Source organism: Callithrix jacchus, chromosome 1 (assembly GCF_049354715.1).
Source record: "Callithrix jacchus isolate 240 chromosome 1, calJac240_pri, whole genome shotgun sequence".
Lineage (NCBI taxonomy): Eukaryota > Metazoa > Chordata > Mammalia > Primates > Cebidae > Callithrix > Callithrix jacchus.
The window spans coordinates 161,057,513-161,073,865 of NC_133502.1; the positions used below are offsets into that span (position 1 = coordinate 161,057,513).

A 16,353-nucleotide genomic window follows, 5' to 3' on the forward strand; every position below is an offset into this window, starting at 1 on the left:
AAAAATTCTCCTGAGCAGGTAATGTTCAATTATAGAAGGGAACTGATGCACACCCATACAACTTTAGGTTGCCCATCAACATGGCCTTTGGGTAAGCTTAAGACATAACCAAACCTTGGTTTTAATTAAGAATCAAATCCATCAACAACTCTGAACTCTCAATCTGAAATTTTGCTTTGTTTTGGTAGCAGTAAGATTACTGTAACCTAGGAAGGTATAGAAAAATTACTATAATTCTGGAAAAGTATAGAAAGAGAAATCTGGAAGGAAACTCTAGGGAAATATAAAAATACAAGTATATCAGCCGAGTGCACTGGTTCACACCTGTAATCTCAGCACTCTGAGAGGCCAAGGCAGGAGGTTCACTTGAGCCCAGGAATTGAAGACCAGCCTGGGAAACATAGTGAGACCTTGTTTCTACTAAAAATAAGAAAAATTAGCTGGGTGTGGTGGTGCACACTTGTGGTCCTAGCTACTCAGGAGGCTTAGGCAGGAGGATGGCTTGAAACTTGGAGGTCAAAGCTGCAGTGAGCCATAATTGTGCCACTGCATTCCACCCTGGCCACCCTGGGCAACAGAGTGAGACCCTGTCTCAAAAAAAAAAGTATAGAATGAATAAACCAACAGGTTAATATTTTAAAATACATTTAAGTAAATTTTTGACCACTATATAAAGTGAAGTTTAACAGACACTATAATTAATTATAATTGTAACATCATTTAACTAAATAAGTTTATAAACAATGTCTAAATGTTTTTCAAAAAATTGTTTTTTGAGATAAGTTCTCGCTCTTTTGCCCAGGCTGGAATGCAAGTGGCGTGATCAAGGCTCACTATAGCCTTGACCTCCCTAGCTCAAGGCATCCTCCTGCCTCAGCCTCCCAATTAGGTGGAACCACAGGGATGTGCCACCACACCTGAATGGTGTCCCCCTATGTTACCCATGCTGGTCTCAAACTCCTAGGCTCAAGTGATTCTCCCACCTCGGTCTCCCAAAGTGCTGGGATTACATGCATGAGCCACCACACCCAGCCTAAATGTTGAAAATTTTTTATTTTAGAACTTTCATATGTTAGATAAGGAGGTTTATTAAACCAAGTATTAAATTATGAGGAGTGACAAGTATTTTTCTCCATGCCCCAAATCTCAGACATTAAAGAATGAAGTTGGATGGAATGCTTGGGGATTGGCAAATAAATACAAGTGACTCTAGTAGAAATTATGTGTGGAAAATGCACTGAAAAGAAGCGGCTGCGAAGGTTAAGAAGGAGCCAGATATTTAGGGACTATAGATTTTTAGTTTCATCAAATAGGCAATGGGGAGCTACTGAGAATGTTTAGAAAGGGACAAGGCACAGATCAATCTTGGCATGGTTTCGAACACCCTCTGGTGGTAACAGAGAATAGATTACAGGGTAGAAGAGACCTGCCGCAAGGAAACGTTAATCCAGGATTTGAGACAGGCAGTGAGATCAGAAACGTTAATCCAGGATTGGAGACAGGCAGTGAGATCAATGTCACTGATCATCAGAGAAATGCAAATCAAAACTACAGTGAAATATCATCTCACCCCAGTTAAAATGGCTTTTATCCAAATGTCAGACAGTAACAAACACTGGCAAGGATGTGCAGAAAAGGGAACCCTTGTACACTGTTAGTGGGAATGTAAATGAGTACAACCACTATGGAGAACAGTTTGGAGATTCCTCAAAAAACTAAAAATAGAGCTCACTAAAGCCGCAAATTCCTAGGCTCAAGAGATCCTCCTGCCTCAGCTTCCAAAGTAGCTAAGACTATAGGTGGGCACCACAACACCTGGCTAATATTTTTTCAGTTTTTTGTAGAGACAGGGCCTAGGTTGACCAGGCTCATCTTAAACACTTGGCCTCAAGCAATCCTCCTGCCTCAGACTCCCAAAGTAGTGAGATCAAAGGCATAAACTACCACACCCAGCCCATAATTTTCTTTGGTAAGATTCTCTTAATTTCAGGGTTCAAATAAACTTACTCTAACTAGGACATCAACATATAACTTTTAACAATGTTATATGCACTACATGAGGGTTTTTTTTTTAACCTACATAGTCTCCTGATATAATTTATGTATCTCTTTTCAGTCTCAGAAGTACAAAGATGTTTAATATATTATCTCATGCACGGCAAGAACTATTACTCTAATTTTTAAAAATAGTACCAAGACAGGATACTTGCTGTGTTGCCCAGGCTGGTCTTGATGGCCTCAAGTGATCCTTCCACTTCAGCTTCCCAAAGTACCAGGATTACAGGTGTGAACCACCAAACCTAGCTGAAACCATTTCTTTATTTTTCTTTAACCAAGCCATGTTTCTAAAAAATTGGCTGAAATTATTTAATATCCCTTTATAGCTAACATTAAAAAAAAAAATCTGTTTCAAACTTCTTTTTTTAAAGAGACAGGGTCCTGCTCTGCTGCGTGGTTTTTGTTTTAAAAAAACATTTCTAGTTTTGGAACTATAACACTGTCTCCATTCACAATCACAGATGTTCTCATTTTCTCATTCATAGAAACATTTTGACTCCCACACATATCTTCCCCCCCAACACACACACTTGTCACTAAAAACATTCTCAAGTAACTAGCATTACATCAGATTGCATTTAAAATCTAAGAGCTGATACTCACTTTCCTTTAACAGCTCTATCACACTTAATGACTGAAATTCTTATTGTAAAAAAAAAACCTAAAGCTAAAAGTGAAAATTATTTTGATTATACAGCTATGGACAATTACTACACTTTCATAACAATAATTTTTAAAAGATACTTTAAAATATTACTTGAATCCTGTTGAGTAGTCATCCTAACAAGCTACATACTCTTTACAACTCTATAGAACATTAAAGTATTGTACTTGAGACACCTATTTTTAGGATTAGGGGAATGTGACTGTGGCACTAGCAGTTTATCATGTTTTCAGTTATTTATTGATTCAACAAGTATTTATTGCACATTCATCACATACAGGCACAAAGTTAGGCTGTAAGGATGCAATAATAAGCCGAAACTTGACATGATTCTAGCTCTCATGGTTTTCAAACTGTCCAGTGAAAATAGAGATCAATCAAATAATCACATGAATGAATGTGTCATTAAAATCTAACATTAGTCTGAAATAAGGAAACCATTCAATGAGCATTTATAACAATCATTATTGTAGGAATGAGTGCTAAATAAACTGGACCTAGAGTGAAGGTGAGGGGAGCAGTGTCAGAGAAGGCTTTCAAAGGAAGTAATGCTTGAACTGAAATTGAAGGCATAAAAGTAGGGGTGAGGAACAAAATAACCTCTCCCCCTTTAAAAAGATCACTCTAACTGCAATACTGAGAATACACAAGAGAAAATAGGAAATTATCTTAGTAGAAAGAGCTAGAGATAAAATTATTAGTGGATGGAAACAGAGAGATACACAGATCCAATAGCTATTTAGGAAGTTAAATCAAGAGGAGAGTGATGGATTGAATATGAAGGAATGAGGAAGAAGGTGTCATGGATAGTTCCTAGATTTTTTTGGTTCTTACAGTTAGATATGTATTGGTTTTCTAGGTTTTTTAAAAAATTACCCAAATTTGTGGCTTAAAACAACACAAATATATTGTCTTACGGATCTGTAGGTCAGAGGTCTCACTGGGCTAAAATCAAGGTGTTGGCAGGACTTTATTGATTGGTTGACTGATTGAGACAAGGTCTTACTCTGTTGTCCAGGCTAGAGTGCAGTGGTATGATCAGGGCTCACTCACAGCAGCCTCAACCTCCCAGGCTCAAGCGATCCTCCCAACTCAGCCTCCCGAGTAGCTGAGACTACAGGTGTGTGCCACCATGTCCAGCTAATTTTTTTATTACTTTTTTTTTTAGACCAAGTCTTGCTCTGTCACCAGGCTGGAGTGCAGTGGTGCCATCTACAACTTCTGCCCCCCTGGGGTTCAAGCAATTCCCCTGCCTCAGCATCCTGAGTAGCTGGGACTACAGGTGCATACCACTACACCCAACTAATTTCATATTTTTAGTAGAAACAGGGTTTAACTATGTTAGCCAGGATGGTCTCAATCTCTTGACCTCATGATCCGCCTGTCTCAGCCTCCCAAAGTTCTGAGATTACAGGCACCAGTCACTGCACCTGGCCTTATTAATTTTTTTTTTTTTAAAGAGACAGGGTCTCACCATATTGCCCAGGCTGGTCTCAAACTCCTGGACTCAAGCAATTCTCCCACCTTGGCTTTTTCCCAAAGTGTTGGGATTACAGGTGTGAGCCACTACACCCTGCCTTTGCTGCATTTCTTTCTGCAGACTCTAGGAAAGAATCCATTTTCTTGCTCTGTCCTAAATCTAGTTAATGACAAATGTCTCCTATATCTTGCAAGATTAAGAAATTAATCATGGCCGGGCGCGGTGGCTCACACCTGTAATCCCAGCACTTTGGGAGGCAGAGGCGGGCGGATCACAAGGTCAAGAGATCAAGACCATCTGGTGGTGAAACCCCGTCTCTACTAAAAATACAAAAAATAACCAGGCATGGTGGCATGTGCCTGTGGTCCCAGCTACTCGGGAAGCTGAGGTGGAAGAATTGCTTGAATCCAGGAGGCGGAGGTTGCAGTGAGCCGAGATTGCACCACTGCACTCCAGCTTGGCGATAGAGCAAGACTCCGTCTCAAAAAAAAAAAAAAAATTAATCATTAGCAACCTTTCAGAGTTTACCAAAAGTATGTAACAAAGAAAAGGAATTGAGCCATAATGTCTGCTCAGGCGATCTCTCTGTGTTCATGTTCTCTTTCACCCAAACCCAAAAACTCACTCCTCTTAAACTACTGCCACTTTTCCTGTACATTGAGGTTTCTGAGACAATGATGTATCTTCTGCTTGAATCAACCTTTCTTCCCCACTCATTTTTCTTTTTTTCCTGACATGTAGACTCACAGGCCCTTTTCATTTAAAGGATTTTCTGCTTAATAATCAATGGAGAAGATTAGATTAATCCCAATAAAGATTAAGAAGCCGTCTTTTGCCCTTTGTCTCAGCTCCCAATGGTTTCCTATCAGATGCTATCATCAGTATGCTGTAATTCCCCCCACTGAAGGGCAGTATGGGAAAACAGAATGAACAAAGAACTTGGACATGGAATCAACTTGGGTTCTCATCTCAGCACTACTACTTACTATTGAATATTGGGAAAATTACCTCACCATGCCTCAGAACCAATGGGGATACCAGTAGCAGCTTTGAAGGGTGGTTACAGGAAATACAGAAAAATAAGTAAAAACGTAGAACATTGCCTGCCACATGGTAGTTGTTTAATAAATACAAGCTATTATTCTTATTATTATCTAGCATTCTCTTTCTCCCTAGTCATTAGGTTAACATCACTAGACTCCTGGCATCCCACATTTGACAATTCTCTGTCAGTGAATAGTTTTTCATTAGATAGGCCACAACTAGTTAGCATGAAGCTTTCTAATTACATTCACATTTCAGGCCAGTTGGAGTCCCCGTGGGGATCCCATAAAAATCTCAGGTTGCTTTACATGATATTCTTCCCAGTTACAATTTCAATCTGCAGCCTACAGATCAAGCCTAGCATCAGAAATCTAATTTATTCCCTTTGCTATAGCAAAAAGAAATGTAGCCTTTAGAAACCTACTCCAAATTGTGTCTTTGCCTCTGTGCTCTCATCTTTAAAAAGGTACAAATACAAGAATTTTCAGATGCTTTTTATGCATCACTGGAACAAACTCTTAATTGAGAGGGAGCATACTTTAGTATAAACCTGAAGGAAAAACTTACTTTCCTTCTGAACCATACATGGTTTAAGTGAAGACTTGTATTGGGTCTGAGGTCAAACAAGACACCTCCCAGGAGCCTTGACATTCTGTTCCTATGCAGCATGCTGAAATCGCTGCTGAGAGCACCTGGACTGGCCCCAAATCAACAGTTCCTACTACCAGATCTGCAGATCTTATGGTTACTACTATAAGCGTTTTCAGATATCTATAAAATTGAAAAAAATTAAACAAAAGAATTCATGTTCCTTACTCTGTATTTCACCAGGTCTCTCTGAAATAAGACTGAGCCAATCCAATGCCAATAGATGAACATAGGACCTTGACATTTCCCAGTAAAGAAAGATTCTGTGCTGCTTTTGGTACCTTGTCCTACACCAGACATAATAGATTAAAAATCTATTTATTTATGTTAATAAATTATAACAGATGAAGATTTTTTTTTCATACAGAGTCTCACTCTATAGCCCAGGCTGGAGTGCAGTGGCGCGATCTCTGCTCACTGCAACCTCTGCCTCCCAGGTCCTGGTTCAAGCAACTCTCCTGCCTCAGCCTCCCAAGTAGCTGGAAATACAGGCACGTGCCACCATGCCCAGCTAATTTTTATATTTTTAGTAGAGATGAGGTTTCACCACGTTGGCCTGGCTGGGTCTTGAACTCCTGACCTTGTGGTACACCCACCTCGGCCTCCTAAATGCTGGGATTACAGGCATGAGCCACTGTGCCTGGCAGTTTTTTTTAAATTCATGGTTCTTTTAGTTATCATTTTAAGATAATTAAGGCCCTTGGCATTAATCTCCATATTAAGCAATTCTTATACACATGAATAGTACAAAAATGATTAAATACAGAAAGTAAAATACAGCCAGGCATGGTGGCTTACACTTGTAATTCCAATGCTTTGGGAAGCCAAGGTGGGAGAACTGCCTGAGGACAGGAGTTCAAGTCCAGCCCGGGCAATAAAGCGAGACCCTGTTTCTTTTTTGTTTGTTTGTTCCTTTTTTTCTTTTTAATTACAATAGAAGTTGAAGCAAGACCCTATTTCTACAGGAAAAAAGAAAAAATTAGCCAGGCATGGTAGCATGAGTCTATTCTTAGCTACTTGGGATGCTGAGCTCAGGAGTTGGAGGCTACAGGGAGCTACAATACCACTGTACTCCAGCATGGGCAGCAGAGCAAGACCCTGTCTCTTCAAAAAAACAGAAACAAAAACACAATTAAATTAAAAACAGAAAGAGAGAAATACAATAGATCTGAATAAAAAAGAATTTAAAAATTTCACTGGCGTCTGGGAGTCTCTAGAACATGACGTGGACTCCCTCTGCTGGTTTCTAGTAGCAGCAGTTCCAGACACCAACAAAATCCCTGACAAAAGAGCAACAGAAGCCAAAGGGCTAATCTCCATTCATTTCTATTCAGATTAGGGGATGTTTCATAGTGGATCTGACTATGGGTCAATCAAAGGCAATACTAAAAATGATTGTGTTTTTACTACAACTACAAAAAAAAAAAAAAGAGTAACCAGCATATTGTAAGTCTTAATTATTTGCGCTAATAGTTGGATAATTTAAAATTTATTTCCATGTGGAGTGCACTGTGGGGTTTTTAGCAGCATATTATCTTTCCAAAATAGACTTCTCTTAGTTTTCATTTTTGCTCAAATTAAGTTATTTTTAATATGGGCCCTTATAATTTATTTGGCCTTACTGGCCCTTATCCAATCTGAAAAACAGAGAAAAAAAGTATTGTGGAAAAATAAGCAAAGCCTTGGAGTATTTGAATAATGGATGAAAACATCCCAAATTTAGTGAAAAAGAAAGAGGTCAACAGCCACAGGGAATGTTGACCTATGATTAGTCCACAGAGCGCACATTATCACACGTGGCTATTTGAGAGAAGAAGAGAATGGTATTAACTGGTTACAGCTGGTAAAACTGTTACCACAACTTGCTTTTTACAGTACTATAATTCTACAAAACTCATGTAACCTTTAGTTTGTCCTAAATGTAACTAATAAACTAAAGCAGAATCAGCAAGCTTTCAACTTCCAGTACTGGCATGGTAGTCTGGTTGGTCTAATCCTGCCACAAATATAATAATAAAATATTAAAAATTCACTATTTAAAGGCACTGGAGTCTGACCGAAATCAGGCAGAAACTGCAACTGGTGAGATTTGGGAACGTGTGGCCTTTTGCCTGAAGCATTCCCCAATCCACTAACAGCTTGGTTGGTGTCACCTTACTAGCTTGAGGTTTCAGAGGACAACTCAAGTTTAGGGATGACAGAGTAGCCAAAAAATCAGGAGCAAGGCTCGAGGGAAAGGCAGAAGGAATATAGCTCAATTCATGCATATAAAATCCACACAAAGTTTTCTCTCACTGCTGAACTACACATACACAGAGGAGATCCCAGGCAGTCCATCAATAGAGCAAGCAGGTGGAAGCTGAAAAACACTGCAGGATTTCAGCTGCTGCCCAACACAAGAGAGATAAGAGTGTGGAGTCCAGTGTGAGTTGAGCCAAGCTGTCTGCTAGAACAAAAATCACATTTCAGAAGAATATAACAGAATCCAGAGTTTCCACAATGTCCAGTACCCAATAACAAATCACGACTTATAGGAAGAAAAAGGAAAACATGACACATATGCACCAAAATGCTGTCAACTCCAAGATGACCCCAATGATATAATTAGCAGTCAAGAATCTAAAATCAGCCATTATAAATATGTTCAAGGACTTAAGGGAAGAAAGACACCTAATAAATAAAAGGGGTGTTTTAGCTAAGAAATATGAATGATGGGGAAAAAAATGGAAATTCTACAGCTAAAAAGTAAATTGAAACAAAATGTTCACTGGATTGAATTAATAGCAGATTGAAGATGGCAGAACAGTTATTCAAGTTAGAGCATTAGAAATTATCCAATCTGAAAAACAGAGAAAAAAGTATTGTGGAAAAATAAGCAAAGCCTTGGAGTATTTGAATAACGGATGAAAACATCCCAAATTTAGTGAAAGACATCAACCTATAGATCCAAAAAGCTCAACAAACCCCAAACAAGAAAAACTACCTCTAGGCATACCATAGTCAGACCACTGGCATACAAAGAGAAAATCTTAAAAGTAGCCAGAGAAAAATAATACATTATATATAGGATTAAAAAAAAAAACACCATTAAGAAAACGAAAAGGCAAGTGAGACTGGGAGGAAATATTTACAAAACATATCCAACAAAGGACTTGTATCCAGACTGAAAAGTGAAAACGAAACAACTTGCTAATCAAAAGAAACAACCCGATTTAAAAAAAAAAATGAGTAAAAGATTTGAACAAACACTTCATAAATTAAGATTTACATTGGCCAATAAGTACAAAGAAAGGGCTCAGCATTTGTCATCAAGGAAATGCATTTTAATACTACAATGAGATGTCACTTCATACATTCTAGAATGGCTAAATTAAAGACTGACAACAGTAAATGTGAACCAACCAGATGTTCACATATAGCTGGAGAGAATAAAACAGTACAACCAGAGCTCACTTTGGCAGCACATATACTAAAATAACAAAATGGCACAACTGGCCCAGCATAGTGGCTCATGCTTGTAATCCCAACATTTTGGGAGGCCGAGGTGGGAGGAATGCTTGAGGCCAGGAGTTCAAGACCAGCACAAACAACAAAGCAAGACCCTCTCTCTACAAAAAAAAAAAAAAAAAAAATAGCCAGGCATGGTGATACATGTGTGCAGTCCCAGGACTTTGAAAGGTAGAGGCAGGAGGATTGCTTGAGCCCAGGCGTTTGAGGCTGCAGGGAGCTATCATCCACCTCAGAGCTCCAGCCTGGGCAACAGAACAAGACCCTGTCTCTTTAAAAAAAGTATCTGCGCCCAGGTGCAGTGGCTCACACCTGTAACCTCAGCACTTTGGGAGGCCAAGGTAGGCAAATCATGGATCACCTGAGGTCAGGAGTTCAAGACCAGCCTGGCTAACATGGTGAAACCCCGTTTCTACTAAAAATGCAAAAAATTAGCTAGGGGTGGTGGCACACACCTGTAATCCCAGCTACTCGGGAGGCTGAGGCAAGAGAATCACTTGAACCCAGGAGATGGAGGTTGCAGTGAGCCGAGACCATGCCATTGCACTCCAGCGTGGGCAATGAGGGCAAAACTCTCCAAAAAAAAAAAAGTACCTCAAAAAAGACTTATAGTCATACAGTGGAATACTACTACTACTGCACAATAAAAAGGAATGAACTATTGATCCATGTACAATATGGATGAATCTCAGACAATATGGTGAATGAAAGAAGCTAGACTGGCCAGGCGTGGTGGCTCACACCTGTAATCCCAGCACTTTGGGAGGCTGAGACAGGAGGATCACCTGAGGTTGGGAGTTTGAAACCAGCCTGACCAACATGGAGAAACTCCATCTCTACTAAAAATACAAAATTAGCCAGGCAGGGTGGCACATGCCTGCAATCCCAGCTACTCGGGAGGCTGAGGCAGGAGAATAGCTTGAACCTGGGAGGCAGAAGTTGCAGTGAGCCAAGATCGTGCCATTGTACTCCAGCCTGGGCAACAAGAGCGAAACTCCATCTCAAAAAAAAAAAAAAAAAAAGAAAGAAAGAAGCTGGACCAAATGAATATACACTTTAAGAGTCCATATGTTTAAGATTAAAAAAAAATTTTTTTTAATGAGTAATTAAAAATATGAAGATAGGTCAAACATACATAGAGTCAAACAGAACTTCAGACTTGATACAGAATGGCAATAGAGGCTTGCTTCAAGTAGTTAAGCAGGAAACTACTGGCCAAGTGTGATTCAATACTTTATAGAGAGTAATTTTTACTTTTATAAACATTTTAAAAATGAAAACTCCTTAAGAGTAGGAAATGTGTCTAACTTGATTTGTTTTGGAGATATCTTAACACAGGTGAAATGTGTACAATAGTTTTTACAGCAATGAAGATAAAGGCATGGATAATGCATGATGACAATAAAACTTCTTTAAAAATGGTTCTGATTTCAAGTAAAAGAACAAGAGAATATAGATGTCAGAAGAGGCCATAAGGTGAATAATGTGAACACAATTTCAACATAAATAATCTTAACAGAGATTAAAATAAAGGATATTGTATATCTGATCCAATGTCAGACCTACCATCATATGTTGCTTAACAACAGGGATACATTCTGATAAATTCATTGTTAGGTGATTTTGTGTTGTGCAAACATCAGAGTATACTTACACAAACCCAGGTGGTTTAGCCTACTGCACACCTAGGCTGTACAGTACAGTCTATTGTTCCAAGGCTACACACGTGTACAGCATGTTATTGTACTGAATAGTGTAGGCAACTATAATACAATGCTAAATATTTGTGTACCTAAACATCAAAAAGGTACAGTAAAATATGGTTAAAATATGCATAATTAACTATTCCTCTACCCCCTCCTTTCACATGTAAAATGCAGATTCAGGCAGGGCATGGTGGCTCACGCCTTTATTCCCAGCACTTTGGGAGGCCGAGACAGGCAGATCACCTGAGGTCAGGAGTTCGAGATCAGCCTGACCAACATGGAGAAACCCCATCTTTACTAAAAATACATAATTAGCTGGGTGTGGTGGTACATGCCTGTAATCCCAGCTACTTGGGAGGCTGAGGCAGGAGAATCGCTTGAACCCGGGATGCAGAGGTTGCAGTGAGCTGAGATCACGCCATTGCACTCCAGCCTGGGCAACAAGAGCGAAAACTCCGTTAAAAAAAAAAAAAAATATATATATATATATATATATGTGCGTGCGTGTGTATATGTGTGTGTGTGTGTATGGTTTAGGGAACACGTATTCTATTTTATAAAATGAAGTGTTACCTGATTCTAGAATCACAAAGCCAATTGGGATGTTCAGTTTACACACATACAGTTTAAAAGCAAAGGTATACCTGTATAGGGCATTTACCATGCATGAAACTTTCAGGACTTAAGTCCCTCTGGGTGAGTCAGTGAATGAGTGGGGAGTGAATGTGAAAATCTAGGACATTACCGTACAGTACTGTATACTTATAAACACTTTACACTTAGGCTCCACTAAATTTATTAAATTTTTCTTTCTTCAATAATACATTAACCTTAGCTTACTGTAACTTTATTTGATAAACTTTTACATTTTAACTTTTTTACTTTTGTAATAATACTTAGCTTAAAACACAAAACACTGTACAGCTGTAAAAAAGTATTTTCTTGGTTGGGTGGGTGGATCACGCCTGTAATCCTAGCACTTTGGGTGGCCAAGGCGGGGCAATTGCCTGAGCTCAGAAGTTCAAGGCCAGCTTGGGCAACACAGTGAAACCCAGTCTCTACTAAAATACAAAAGAAATTAGCCGGGTGTGGCGCATGCACCTGTGGTCCCAGCTACTCTGGAGGCTGAGGCAGGAGAATTGCTTGAACCCAGGAGGCAGAGGTTGCAATGAGCCAAGATCGCACCATTGCACTCTAGCCTAGAAAACAGAGTGAGAATCTGTCTCTACAAAAAAAAAAAAAAAAAAGTATTTTCTTTATAGCCTTATTTTATATGTTTTTTTTTTTTCTTAAAATTTTTTGAGGGTCAGGATTATCAAGATGTCACTAGGTGATCAAAATTTTTCAGCTCCATTATAATCTTATGGGACCACCATCCTATAAGCAGTCTGTCATTGATGTAAACATTATTCAGCACGTAAGTGTATTTCAAATTTAGAGTTTTACTTTGCTATTCTTTTTTTTTTCTGAGATGGAGTCTCACTCGGTTGCCCAGGCTGGAACGCAGTGGTGCAATCTCACCTCACTGCAACCTCCGCCTCCTGGGTTCAAGAAATTCTCCTGCCTTAGCCTCCCTAGTAGTCTGGGATTACAGGCACCCATGACCATGCCCAGCTAATTTTTATATTTTACTAGAAACAGGGTTTCACCATGTTGGTCAGGCTGGTCTCAAACTTCTGATCACAAGCAATCCACCCGCCTCAGCCTCCCAAAGTACTGAGAACACAGGTGTGAGCCACTGCTCCCCTGCTATTCATTTTTTAAATTCTGGCTACAGTAACTACCCTATGCTAAATTTTATCTTATTCAAATACATTTACTATGGGGTGGGGTGGGGCCGGGGGATGTTCCTAGTAATGAAAGAAATTCCCACTTATTACCTTGTCCTGAAGAGTTTGCTGCCATTTTCCTATTTTGTTTCAATTATGTCCAGTGGCAGTTGGTCAGCACTTCACAATCATCTGTAAAATATGTGTACACACATATACAATGTACCATATTTTAATCACAGACTAAAAGGAACAGCTAGCCTTGTTACAATGCAATGTTGTAATCTCATCAGAAAGATACATTTGAAATGTACACGGACTGAAATCACAAATTTAAACTCTGCTAGTGCCTCAAGCATTTAATACTGCATTGTTTATTCTTGCAGATGTTCATACCATTTAGCATTACTGTCTTTAATAAACATTATTGGGTTGTATTTACCAAATATATCAACCAATTGATAGAGTCAATACAATCGTGGTGCTAGGAAGAAAAATCATTCATCTATGGGGCCTCTCCATTCGTCTAAAACACATACCCAGCAACTACTGTGTACACTGAAAGCTAAAAAAAGAAAAGGAGTACTGTACCTGCTCTGCACCATACACTGTGTAAGATGCTCGAAATTAGTTCCTTAATTTATTTATCACCATTTTATAGATGAGGAGACCATCCCCAGGGTCTTTGGGTTGCCGGTTTCCAAACTTCGTGCTTTCGTACTAAATCCTGGGGAGATCCAAGATGAGCAAGACCCTCTCCTGCTCTCAAGGAACATAAAACCCGATGGAAAAATAAAGTCTTATTCAACCATCCATACTATTAATAATAATTTTTTAAAAAGCTTAAACAAACGCTCTCTTTAAAAGGTGGGCACAGAGCTGGAGGCAAATGATCGATTCCATTGGGAGCAAAGAGTGATGCCTTAGTCTAGAGAGCCCGGGAAAGACACAAGGGATAGAAAACAGACACCGGTTTTTAATAAATGAATCGTTAGATGTCTCCTACGGCTGAAGCACACAGCGAGCAATGCCGGGTTAGGACGGGAGGACAATAGGGCCATCTTGTGACAGGGCTAGACAGGCGTGCCAGAAAGGTCCCTGCCCGCGGGCGTGCAAGGCCGGCTGAGCCTAGGCTGTGACGAGACGAAGGAAGCAAGTAAGAGCGAGAAATGCTGGGTGGCAAGGTCGGAGGGGAGGCCGCTGCCTGTAGCAACAAAGACAGCGGCGACAGGTCTGCACCGGGGCCACACTTTTCTATTCTCCGGTGCCGCCAGGCTGCCGTACTTACCTGGGACGCTAGGACGCCGGGACCGCCTCGACTTCCAATAGCTGCTCTTAAAGGGGGCGCGACCACTTAGGCAAAAGGAGCTCAACTCGCAGCACTACAACCTTCCCGCCCCCGCTGCGCTTCCGCCTCCTGACTGACGTGCGCCCCAGGGAGCGGAAACCCCGCCTCCCGCCGGGACCCAACGGCCACCGCCCGTCGTGATTCGCATTTTAGCTGCCACCTCAATGTAGACGTCACTTTTTTTTCCCAAAGAATGACAGTCGAAGAGGCTCACGGGAGATGCAACCGGTACTTTTGGGGGCGGGACTAGTGTGGGGCGTGGTCCGGGGCGGGGTAGGGGCGGGGCTTCTAGGCAGGGGCGGGACAGAGAATACCTGGGTCCCTAGCACCAAAGCTGCCTTTTTCTGCGTTGCCACTGCCTGGCCGATTGGCGACGGTGTGAGTCCACCTCGGCCTCGGAGAAGAGAGTCCAGAGGCTAGGGTCGCTCTCGAGGTTTAACAACCATCTCGGATTTCGCATCTGCACACACACACACACACACACACACAGAGGAATATTTTTGTCTACAGTTTACATAATTACACACAATGAAAGCACTGAATATGGAGAATTTTATTACAGTGAAATAATCTATATTGAAGAAGTGGGTGTGTCAGATCACAGAACACCAAGATACTACTAGTGGAATCACCTTCTCCACACCTAATTCTAGCACAATAGGTGTCTACACATTTGCATTAAAGGATAATTTTATATCGACATGTGTTCAAATTGCACTTAATTTAAAAAAATGTTTTTTTTTGTAGAGACAGTGTCTCACTTTGTTACCCAGGCTGGTCTTGAACTCCTGGCCTCAAGGGATCAGCCCACCCCAGCCTCCCAAAGTGCTAAGATTACAGGTATGAGCCACCCTGCCCTGCTTAAAATTTAAGTTTCTTAATCTCTTCCGAAAGATACATTTGAAAAACACACAGATTTAAATCACAAATGTAAGCTCCCCAAGCGCCTCAAGCATTTAATTAAATAGAATGGATAATGAATTTGAACATATGTTTTTAATAATCGATGTTTGCTCAAGAGTAAAATGTTTATGATGCACAATTTTCTTGTGCATGGATCAATGACTGAAATAATCGTTTCAGTACGAAGTATTTACTCAAAACCAAGCATTTATTTACTCTATACCAAGCAGCTATTGAGTGCCTTCTACAATGCGAGGTGCTTCCTGCGCATCAGCTCTGGTTCTGTTGTTCCCTGATTTATATTTGAGACTTGTGTTTCTTGCTCTATGTCAAGTAGCCAGCTGAGATTCAAATTGAAAGTTCTGCCAGATGTTAATGCCAAGTTCTTCAATCTCACACATTGCCTCTGCTCTGGAGGAAGGAATTCCTCTGAGACCAGTTCTTGCTGACTTGACTTTAATCCAGATAGAAAGCCTAACACATTAGCATTTTGATGATAGGCCAAGAGCCCTTTGGACTTTGTGAGTTCTAGTATGACTAAAAAGATGACTGAGCTCTATATGGCTGATAGAACCTTAGAATTTTTTTTGGTTTTGTGGCCTAGCTAGACAATATAGAAACTAGCTAGACAATATAGAAAGTTCCGGTCTAAGTGTCACGTGGATGCTCTGAACAAAGTTTATTTATAAGGGCTGAAAAGAGGGTTTTAATCCTAAGCAACATTTTATAATTTCGTAGCAAATTCAGCCTCTGAGAGTTGAAAGAACATTGTCAGAAGAAAGATAAATTTAACTTGCTGCTGATTCTTTTGCCTTTTACTTGATAGGGCATAACCCTTGAAACCCTTCTGTCATCTCCTAGAGTTTTTGGAACTTCTGCCTCACTGTGTTAGCCTCTAACACGTGGTTAATAGTGGATCAGTTTACTTGAGTGCAAATCCCAGCTTTAACATGTAATGGTGGTGAGCCCTGGTTTCACCTTTTGGCATCTCTGTTCTGTCATCTGTAAAATGAGAAAAAAAAAAGATTGGGTATAGGTAAATCACTTAGACTAGCACCTAGCACATAGTAAATACTCAATAAATGTTGGCAATTAGATTACAAACAATGAACAGTCTTTTTTACTGGGTATCTTCGCAAGTGGTCAGTAGGTCAGCTGAGCCTGGGTGTGGTGGCTCATGCCTGTAATCACAGCAATTGGGGAGGCCAAGGCAGGAGGATAGCGTG

General features: G+C 40.2%; 1 protein-coding gene across 5 annotated transcripts in view; it reads right to left on the bottom strand.

Annotated features, from left to right (window-relative positions):
• INIP (INTS3 and NABP interacting protein) overlaps window positions 1-14,295 on the bottom strand; it is a 33,553-nt gene extending 19,258 nt beyond the window's left edge. Inside the window, exons 1-3 of one of the 5 annotated variants that reach the window (XM_054259003.2) lie at window positions 14,165-14,295; window positions 12,988-13,068; window positions 11,443-11,540 (exon numbers count right to left, since the gene is read on the bottom strand). Coding sequence is in view for 3 of the 5 variants with exons in the window: in XM_017975586.4 (XP_017831075.1) it covers window positions 12,988-13,012 (25 nt within the window). In the remaining 2 variants the exon portion in view is untranslated. Of the gene's footprint in view, window positions 1-11,442; window positions 11,541-12,987; window positions 13,069-13,467; window positions 13,636-14,164 lie in introns of those variants that run through there. The other 4 variants (XM_017975586.4, XM_017975581.4, XM_078374467.1 and 1 more) reach the window with 4 other exon arrangements.
• Window positions 14,296-16,353: the final 2,058 nt, after the last annotated feature.